The sequence below is a fragment of the Salminus brasiliensis genome, chromosome 23, assembly GCF_030463535.1.
Source record: "Salminus brasiliensis chromosome 23, fSalBra1.hap2, whole genome shotgun sequence".
NCBI lineage: Eukaryota > Metazoa > Chordata > Actinopteri > Characiformes > Bryconidae > Salminus > Salminus brasiliensis.
In genome coordinates, this window is record NC_132900.1 from 32161403 (window position 1) to 32172237 (window position 10835).

The following is a 10835-nucleotide window of genomic DNA, read 5'->3' on the forward strand; positions in this document are numbered from 1 at the left end:
AAAGTTCACTGACATTATTTGGCCTTAAATCTGTTTATTGACCGTGTGAAGACACAAGCAGTTTAAGACACATCACCAAGGTTGAATTTACAGAGGCAACAATAACATTAAAACGTTAAAATTCTGAATATGACTCTTAATGGGCCTCCTAAGACTCTCACTGGCAGTGAAAGTGAAGGAAAACAGGAGCTGCGGAGACGTGACCACCTCTCCCCCTCTTTTTGCGGTCAGTGGTACTGGCCGCTTCCCCAGTGAACGGCAGGGCTAGCTCACTGTGTGACAGACGGGGGAGCACGCCGTGACGAGCCGAGTCCTGTGTGGAAGGAAGAGAGTCACGCCTGAAGTGAGCAGCAGCTGCTGGGTTTGCTTCAGATGGCAGATGTTTGTGATGGCAGTTTGTTTTCACCAAAAAAAAAAGAGAAAGGAAAACGGTTCTTTAGCTTCTGAGTTGTCTTGAGATTTTCCAGGATTTGGTTCTCTGGCTTCAGTTTATGGAAAAGCTGCTCCAATACAGTCCTGCTAACAAGCCCAAACCAGATCATATCCTCTATAGGCCCAATGTGCTGAGATGCAGATTATTCTCAGTGATTTAAAAAGATATTCTGCATTTATATGTAACTTTGAGTGTGTAAATCTCATTTTACTGAAATTTGATGAAATTTCATTATATTAAAAACACAAAGGTGTAGTATGTAGACATTGTTATAGTTTTTTTTATAGTTTTACAGTCATATATCTGCATTTTATATCTGTAACTATGACTGTTATTGTAGAAAACCACTCCATCCCTATAAGTGTTTATTCAGATAAAACGGAAACACAAGCGTAGGATATTTTTGATCCTTTAAGAAGTATCTTGAATATTAACATATTAATTTTTATTTTAATATTTTGTAATGGCAGTGAAGCACAGAAGGAATAGATCATTGTAAGGACTCTATTATTACATTAGCTACATATAATTACATTATTATTTCCATTATATTTGTCAGTGGAAACCAATTCAAATTTACGGAAAAGCATAAGAAACATAAATATGGATGAACATAATATACTAAAATAACTGGACCTGAATATATTTAAGTGGTCTCCAGTTCCTCGAGCTCATTGCTATGTAACTGATTGTATAGCTGACATGTTGGTACTGAATCATAATTATTAACTGTAGAATAGGCCTGCAGGTAACTCAGGTGTGGTAGGTTTTAATGCTGTATGTACACAATTCTGCCAGAGAACAGGTGTGTTAGGCTGAACTAGAGAGAAATTGGTACGCCTCACTGTTAAGATGCTCTTTATCTGTCGCCCCCTGGTCCTCACAGGAAGTGCTGGTCTGTGGTGTGTCGTCTCGAGGGTGCAGGGCCAAAGAGGAGTGAGGGAAGTGATGTCTGGAACTGCTGGTTGACCTTTGGATTACAATATTGTCAGTAATTTTACAGTGATGTACTGTTTTAGAGCGGCCTTAACAGTCAGTAATCACAACGCACCATGCAATAATTGAAATTCTCTGTATATGCAGCTGAAATGCATACAGTAGGTAAAAGGTCCAAGAAGAAAATCCAAAGCCAGAAATGTTCTGAAGTTTTGGAGCAAAAGTCATATTCTACTTGAATGTAGTACCACACATTCTTCCACCTAGGAAATTGGTGGAAAAACCTTTTGTAGGTGGTTCTGTATACCATAGAACCTTGTTAAAAGGGTTCTGCTTGTCCATCTAAAAAATAGAATTGTGGAAAAATTAATGTTTCTAATTTCATTCAAGGCCAACTTTAATATAATTAGATTAATTACATTTAAAATTGATTGAATGAAAATATTTATAAATTTAAATATAGCCTTTTTGTTTTTATATAGAAATTATTTGAGGTTTATTTAACTTTTTCAATGAACTTATGATAATTAACTTTTTTTTATTATTATTATTATTATTATTATTTTTTTTTTTGCAATATTCTAATTTGTGAATGTGTGTAAGTGTGTATATATCTCAAGGGTTCCATTCTGTTAAAGAACCAAAGAAAAGTCAAAGAACCCTTCTTTTCTTGAGGTGTAGTTGACTGTATAATGCGGGTGCCGACAGACCAGGCTGAACAGAAAGTCATTTATTCACAGTAAACTACAGTGGTGCTCTTTAGTGTGTCACATGATTAGATACTACACTGTTGTTTCTGACATTTTACAGCATCTCACAGATTATTTCTGAATTATGAAAGAGTGATTTATCAGTTTAGCTGGTTACCAGTTATCAGGGTCTGAAGTGCGGAAGCCTTTAGCAAAGGGATTGCTGGCAATCTTCAGCTGTGTGATCTGCAGAGGAGAGATACAGAACTGTGAAACTTTACCAACAAGATGAACAGGGTTTCAGTAAACCTGCTGTCGAACAGTGTTTGCCTCCTTCCCAGGCCAGTTCTTTCTTCTGGGTATGCATATTTAACACCTTTAAATGCTTCAGATCGTCTGACTAATTTTAGTGGATGGAAAAGACATAATGCAGTTACTGAAGATTTATTCAGCACCTGTATTACCCATCAGAAACATTTTCACACACTGCAGAATGTATGTTAGCCAGTGAAACTACTGAAAGGGTAGATCATTTTGCTTAATTGAAAATATGTGTAAAGAAATAATGCTTAAAACAAGCAAATTGATCTGCAGTCCGAGTATTTTTCAGCCGCTTATCTCGTCTCTGGTCTCTCTCACAGATACGTTACCCTGTGGTTCTGGTACGCTGTGACCGCAATGAAGCGAGTTTCAGGGAAGGAGAAGGTGCAGAAGTTGCGGTGGGCGGAGAGATGACTGTCCCTTCGCTGATCCACCAGGACCACATGTAGCCGGGGCTGGTATCGGTGCATGGAGTTCAGGATGATCTGCAAGTTCAGCACAGCGTATGTGATCAGAGAGGGTATATTGGTACAGAAGTCCCTGTAGTCACTGAATAATTCGCCTTAGTGGGTAATAAGCCTTTCTGCGTTTAGGGGTTAATTGAGGTTAAGGCGTTGTTGGAGACTGTAAATCATTTATTCATTCATTCATTTATTTATTTATTTAGGATGTTTTTATTACTTGAGAAGTCAAATCACTGTAGCTTTATAAATTCTCTGACTCTTTGAATCTTGTACTAACACTAATCACACATGAGCTCCTCTACACTGTCTGATTATCTAAATATTATCACGCTACAGAACATCTAGAGACTAGAGCCAGATGAGTTTTTGACATATTATATATGACGTACAACAGCATGATCTGAATATTAGGTGTCTGAATATTACGTGTCCATTATCATCCAGGAGGTTGTTGGTGAGTTTAAGGCGGTCGAATGAGACTGTCTGCTTCATCCACTGGGCACCGCGTGCCGGTGAGTCAGGGTGGAAGTGGACTCTTCCAGGTACTGCTGCATCTCCGCGTCCTGCCACCAGCCATGAAGAGCTATGGAAGGCGTACCTACAAAAGAAAACAGCATAAGGATCTTTTTGTTACCTTACGGGTTCATATAAGAGTTTACCCTTTAATTCTTCACTCACAACTTCAAGACGTACACGTTAGATTATTAAGGGTCAAATCAATTATGGGTCGGGTGATAATCCAGATTCATACTTTTTGGCTCTGGATTGGTCAGTTACCTCCAGCATGTGGCTCTCGGCCTATTTCTAAATGAACTCTAGCGCGCTTCGTAAAAACCCAATATGAACCAAGGGTATCTAAACCAATCAAATGCAGAGTTGGGGTCGGGGCACAGTGTTACACCTACCTGCAAAATCTAGTATCAACCTTGCCCGCTTCGCCAGTGTCACACCGTCCGCATCTGTCTCCGTGCAGACGTGCCCACGTTTGTGTGCTTTAACTTCTGTCCGACGCATTAGTTTGCAGGGCTGTGTCCCAAACCACACACTACCACACTACTACACAGTTGTTTAACCACTAGCCACCATTAGAACTGCATTCATTAGTGTAGCTGCCTCAGTTTCTTCATGCTAATGATTGCATGGACCATTTAGGACCTGCAGACCTCTACCTGCAGCCTTCTGTCAGACATGCAGAATACCTCACCTTTTCCCCCAGGGTTTGATTGCAAATCTGTCACTATGAACCAGGACAAGGACTGAAATGCAAAAGCATTTTCCAAAAGAACCGAACCACAAGTATAAACGCACCCATGTCTTTTATGTTAAATGAATGGTGTATTTAGCTTCATAAAAGTACAGTATTCAGGACTGGCAGTTTGGGCTTGATTTCGTTGAGATTTCTTAGCTGCACAGAAACACTAAGCAAATACTGTGCATTATTATTCACAAATCTAGCCTCATGCTAATATTTTAGCACCAAGCTAATGCATTAGCCATGAGCTAACATGCTAAATATGATGCAGAAATTCAGTATAAGAAAGGTAAAGGTGCACATATTTGTCACTGTACAGCGAAGTGTGTCTTCCGCATTTAACCCATCTGTGGTAGTGAACACACACACTAGTGAACTAGGGGCAGTGAGTACACACACACCCAGAGTGGTGGGCAGCCAAGTCCAGCTCCTGGGGAGCAGAGAGGGTAAAGGGCTTTGCTCAAGGGCCCAAGTAGCTGCTTGCCGAGCCCGGGAATCGAACCCACAACCCTGTTATCAACAGCCCGGTGCTCTAACTACTGTTACCCAGTAAGGATAATGATTGAAACCTGAGTCTAGTATCTCTGAGAGGCTGACCTGTATCTCTTATCATCCACAGGAATGAAGTCCATCAGGAGAACATACTCTGCTGTAGGGTCCATGCCTGTGATGTGCACTTGAAAAGTGGGGAACATCCTCCTTTTGGAACAAGCACAACATTAGTACCTCACATGTAACACATGCCCTTCAGCAATGTAACAGATATGCTGCAAAAATGATATCAAAGCCAGTGAAATCCTCTTAAATGTATAGTCTAAATATCAGATATTTGAATTTTAAGATTATTGTAGTAATATTATAAGATTAATTAACATAAACTATGTGGACAAAAGTATTGAGACAGACCTCTTATTCACTGAATTCAGCTGTCTGATTCAGTTTCATTATCACAGGTGTATAAAATCAAGCCTCTAGTCCTGCAGTCTGTCTTTCTTCCACACATCAGTGAAAGAACGGGAGGTTCTGAAGAGCTCACTGAGCTCCAGTGTGGTTCTGTATGTAATAGGAGACACCGCTGCACCAACAACAACAAGTCAGCTGGTGAAATCTCCTCCCTCCTAGATCTTCCTCCATCAGCTGTGAGTGGTGTTATTATTGAACAGTGGAAGAGTTTAGGAGGAACAGCTCACAGAGAGCAGCTCAGCCACCGAGTGTCTGTCAGACCACGTAAAAGCTACAGAGCGGGGTCAGGGCCGAGTGCTGAGCTCAGAACAGAGTGCAGAAAAGCCTCCAACTGACTCAGTAACTGCAGAGCTCCTTGTAATATTCACATAACAATTCAAAAATGAGACATATCAGATATTAGACTATTTCACTTGTTAATTAGAGATCAAATTCACTGCAAAGGTGAGTTGATCCAACCTTCCAGCTTTGGTGACTATCATCTCAGTGCCAAGCTGGTCAAACTGCTGCCATAGACCGAATGTCTCCAGTTGAACTTTGATGCCCGCTATCTGAGGGGCTTTGGCACATGTGTCTTCTGGGAGGCAAGGCAAGCCCATGGTGCAGGCCTGTGAGAGCTTAGACACTGAAGATAGAAGGGAAAGAGCAGCAGAGAGTTGATGCACAGAGACTTTAGACAAAGCAATTTATTATTATTATTATTAAAGCAAAAAAAATCAGGAAATCATGTTTACCATCCATTAAGGCTTCTTTCTGAGCTGCTTTCGTCTGACTCCAAATACCCGGTTAAATCCAAATTTGGAGAGAACCTACAGATTCGAGTTTCGTTTTAAGAAGAGCGTCTCTATGTGGCAATTTTTGAGTGTGTCCGAGCTGAGCTCTCCTCCTGGTTTTTATACACGCTGAGATGCTAATTAGGCTCCAGCTCAACACTCATTCATTCCCCTTGCACAGAACCTCAGACTCCATCAAGACCAAGTACTGCTTAATTACATGTTTATATTATTGACTGAAGACAGAAAAACATCAGTGCATCTGTGTCTTGGTGTCAATCGATCCAACTTCCCTGTGGTCTCCTTACAGCATTCAACACACAGCTAATTGGATTTTTAGCACCAACTTCCCCTTATGGAAAAGTAGAACTCTGAGACAAAGGAGATGCCCTCTGACCCATAGTGGAGACTGTGAATGCAGGTCTTCAATAGCTTCCCACTTTCAACTCTGCCCTCAGCTCAGTGCTAAATAAATGGATCTCTAAGAAGCCTGAAGGATCTGCCAGACAGCTAAAATGGATCAGTTAATATTCCCAAACATATGAATAGAGACCATGGGTGTGATTTATGGATTGAGGAGCAATCCTATGGGACACTGGCCCACTGCACTTACCCATACATGATGATTGCTTTGTCTGATCCTTTGCTCTAAATTTTTTTTTTTTTTAAGCTATAATGTTAAGTTTACATTTATAACCAGGCTCCCAAAATCAGTGCACAATGGTATAGATCAGGATATGGATTCATATGGATTTTATTTCTATTTAACTGGGATTCTAAAACACTAAATTCTGATCAAATTAATTGATTGTTTTTAGTTATTTATTTTTCCATTTTTCTTTCATTAAATAGACAGTATTTGGACACCAGCACATTGACTGTTTTTTTTCTGAAATCAGGGGTATTAAAAAGTTGCTGTGAGGATTTGGTTGCATTTAGTGATGAACGTTAGTGTTGGATAATCACCTCCCCACCTCATCCCAGAAGTACTGGATGCAACTCAATGCTGGGGGGCTTTATACCCCTCTACTAGATTACGCCTGGTATTAGGCAGCATGGAGCCAATAGGTTCATGATGTTGATCTGCTCCAGGGAGTCCTATTCTATTGGCAGTACTTCTTCTCTACAGGGACTAAAAAAAACTGTGTGTGCATTTGCACATCTGTCAGCAAGTGGTGTAAATTAAAGTGGCTGAATGCATTTATTTAAAGGGGGGTCCGCAAACATTTGGACACATAGTGTGATTCATATGGTTGTTTTAAACTAATGAAAGTAGAAGAAACATTAGGAGTTTAAAGGTGCTTCAGAGTGTTTAACTGGGCTTATCTGGTTGTGGATGAATAATGAGAGTTCAGTAGATGGAAGCTGCCTATAATCTGCACCTTTAGAGAGGAGCTACTGCAACCAGATAATCGATAATAGTTACTCATTCATGTCCGTGGTTTTAATAATATGGCTAATCTGTGTATATAGGCCCATAAATTCTCAGTTTTTGCCAACCCAAACACCACCAACATGTCTTTCAGCAACCTCCTGATTTTGCTGATGAAGTTGTTTATCTTCTTTTAATGTTTTTGGAGCGAGGGATTATGGGTTTGTGTCGACAAAGGCTTGCCTGAGGCAATTCATGCAGCTGTCTCATCCATCTAATACTAATAAATACAAGGTCTCTAACAAACACCAGGTCAAGATCTGTCAGTTCTGGGTGATTTATTATCCTAATAAAACTCATTAGTAGACACAACACATTCCTTGTTTGCCCATATCATCAGGATGAGGGACATTAATCCCTTGATCCCTAGGATTATTATTCAGCTATTGTGAAGATTTGATAGAGCATATCTTGTGGCGTCCCACAGGGTTCTATTTTAGGGAATAAAAACTGATGTTATTTGTGACATTAGTGGTGGAGTCATGAAAGTGAAGTGTGGGCTACAAGGTCTGAAGGCGTTAAGTGATGGTAAGAATCCAAATAAACAAACTGTGCAAAATTAGCGACTCGGCTTTGAGAGGAAAAACAAATCTCCACTCTTACTTCATAAAGTACAATGTTTTGCTGCTGTTTATGTAATGGGAGAGTTTTGGTGGTCTGTCAGGTCTGGAATCACTGCTCATGTGTTCAGAATTACTCTTTATATGTTTGGAAGTTTGCAGTATTAAACTTTCTCTATCATTTCTACATTTCAGTTGTGGAAACTCCTGTTTATTCTTTACTTCCTGTGTTTCTCCACTTTCCTTGCCTTTAGCAGAAGCTCTTATCTTAGTTATTACTCCACAAAAAGAATGCGGGGGTTATTTTGGGGTCTATATGTGGAACCAGTAAAAACAAGACCGCTACAATGATATTCAGTAGAATTTAAGAGTGGTCATAGGTTCACGAGGTAGTAAACTAGTAAATAATTGTTGTGTAACAATTGTGTAAAAAAGTTGTGTAATATACATGATTTAGAATATATTGATGAGAGCTAAAGCTGAAAGACACTTTGCAGAACACTGTTTTGGTCTAGCAGTCAGAACACTTGAGACACAGACGGGATTTGTATGAAACAGTCTTATTTTTTTATTGAGCCATTGTTCTGGCACATTTTTTTAACAACACAGAAGCACAGCGAAAGGTTTTTTTAGCCAGGCATTAAAGGTATGTTGCACAAAAACAGGTCTTGCTTCTACTTAAGCATGTGCTTGCTTAGTATAAGACAGGCAGTAAAAGTCCTTTGCTGCATCAACTGGTGGTGTGAGTAGAAGGATGTGAGTGTGAGTAAGTGTGTGATGGAAAGAGTCCTTTTGTACGATGAAGCCTTACAGACTCCGGTGTTAGTAACAGGTTTTGGGAATGGATGAGAAGGTCAAAGAAGGCCACGTTCTGGTGGGAGAGAAAGGGGATGGTCGGGTTTATGCCTTGACGAAAGCCTTTTGGAGGGTTTCGAAGATCTTCTCCAGCTGTGGCTTAATCTCTTCGCTCACGGTGGCAAGCTTCTTCTGCAGCTCTCCAGATTCATACTTGGCCTTCAGATCTCCAAAGGCGGTCTGTGCCTGGTCTTTGTACTCCTGGACGTAAGGAGCAAGGAACTGTTTCAGCTCATCTACGCGCTCGACCGCCTTGTTGCGCAGGATTTCAACGATGGGGGTCAGCTTGGACTTGGTCTCCTCCAGGTTGACTTTGATTCTGTCCTGCAGGTCCTTCAGCACAGGCTCCACCTTGACCCGGAGGCTCTCCATCTGCTCACGGTGCTTTTCTGCGTACTCCTTGAGCAGGGGCTCCAGCTTCTGACGGTACTCTTCGAGATGTTTCTTCACCACCTGGCGCAGCTCCTCGCGCTTGGGCTCCAGCTCTTTTTGCAGCTCCTCAATATCTTTCTCGATATTACCAATGGCAGCCACCACTTGGGGACCAATGGTCTCTCTTACTGGGGCAAGGGCGGCAGAGGCAGTCTCCAGGAAGCCTTGGATCCTTTCCAGGGACAGGTTGAGGCGCTCCCTATGCAGAAGACAAGAGCAAAGGTCTTATTAGTTACTGAATAGTACATCTTAAGATTGATATCGCTCAAGATTTGCTGGCTAAGTGCAAGCGAACGCTGAGCTTTGTCTCTTACTTGAGGTCCTTGTATTCGGCATCATCGAGACGGGTGATGGCTTTCTGGGCGGTATCTTTCAACTGACCCAGGTATGTCACAACCCCGGACCTTATCTGTTCATAGTCGCTGTGTCTTGCCATGGTCTGGCAAGCTGGACACAAAGAGGAAGAAGCACTTAGACTTTCGACTGGAGCAGAACATGCTACTGGAGCGTACTTTGCCGCACTAGTAAAGGTGACGTGATTTGACTCGACTTACCTGCGACCAGAAGAATGGTCAGTGATAGAGCCACGAACCTCATGATGGATCTGTGAGAAGAAAGGAAAGAGAAAGCAGGTCAGCCTCTTTGAAGAGCAAAAAGACCTCTCTGACATTATTGTCAAAGGCCTACATGAACTACACTGACAGAACAAGAGAGAAACCAGAGGATCTGTTATCTTCTATGACTAAGTCATGGAGCCTGCATAAGCCGTCCTGAATTAGTTCAGTCTACAGCATATGTCAAGCCTATCAACCTGCACTCTAATCCAACCTGGATATAACAGAGCTACAAGGAGTTAGAAAGGCTTCACAACCAGATTAGCGCTTAACCATGGCATAATCTTCAACCCCCAGGATTAGCTTAGATGTGTTCATGATGAACTTGGACAGCCAGGGAGGCTTTGTCCCTAACCTGGGCTGACTCTTTAGGAGGCCTATGCATAAACCTGAATGCAGTTTTCAGTAAGTTCCATGGAGATCCATGGCTTTCTGTGACTTTAGCAAAGTAAGTGCACTTTTGCTAAAAACAGGTGAATAAATCTCCAAAGAAGAAGAATTTTAAGTTCTACAGCTGCTTCTATTAAAGTTCTCAATGCATCAAATGGTCTTCAGCCAAGGCTGAGCCAAGGCTGTGCTGCTTACCTGTTGCTGATGCTGGTCTTGGAGAGACTGAAGAATCTGAGGTAGAGATGGGTGTTTTATAGGGCCCGAGGGAGTGGGAGGGAGCATAGTGGGGGTGTGAGTGTGCCTCCGTGGAGTTGGACCTCACCCCCTTCTCTGATCCATTTGATGAGTTGGGTACAATGGTCACCTACTGAGTAGAGGGGGAGGTCGTCATCAATAGAATCATGAAAGTACTGTGAAGACATGTTCTCTCAGTCTCTTCTAGTTTTTGGACACAGACTGTGACGATGAAGAGTTCTTTGTGTCTTTGTCTCGACTCTCCATAATTTCCATAATCATAACTTTTTTTGCATGGCCTAAAAAAAACACTACGTTCATTTGCTGCTGCACCTTCCACTTCAGCTTTATCACAGCTTTACTTCTTCTCTCTTTTCTGCTTGGAACTTCTTGCTTGATTATATTAACCTCTTTAATGACTTTCATTTCACACTCCTGTAACTTCATTATAACTCAGACAGTTTGCGCTGTTTTCAGTGTAGTTAAC

The 10835-nt window shown here is 41.4% G+C and overlaps 2 protein-coding genes across 2 annotated transcripts; both read right to left on the minus strand.

Moving 5' to 3' along the window:
• Positions 1 to 2232: 2232 nt before the first annotated feature.
• LOC140545748 (T-box transcription factor TBX1) lies at positions 2233 to 5799 on the minus strand. The gene is made up of 6 exons (XM_072668714.1): positions 5793 to 5799; positions 5518 to 5683; positions 4693 to 4794; positions 3270 to 3441; positions 2709 to 2864; positions 2233 to 2304 (listed from the first exon to the last, which is right to left on the minus strand). The coding sequence occupies exons 1-6, from the start codon at positions 5797 to 5799 to the stop codon at positions 2233 to 2235; spliced, it is 675 nt and encodes a 224-aa protein (XP_072524815.1).
• Positions 5800 to 8367: 2568 nt separating this feature from the next.
• On the minus strand, positions 8368 to 10335 carry apoa1b (apolipoprotein A-Ib). The gene is made up of 4 exons (XM_072668863.1): positions 10310 to 10335; positions 9665 to 9714; positions 9425 to 9557; positions 8368 to 9309 (listed from the first exon to the last, which is right to left on the minus strand). Exons 2-4 carry the CDS (start codon positions 9705 to 9707, stop codon positions 8724 to 8726), a joined length of 762 nt encoding a protein of 253 aa, XP_072524964.1. The 5' UTR covers positions 9708 to 9714; positions 10310 to 10335; the 3' UTR covers positions 8368 to 8723.
• Positions 10336 to 10835: the final 500 nt, after the last annotated feature.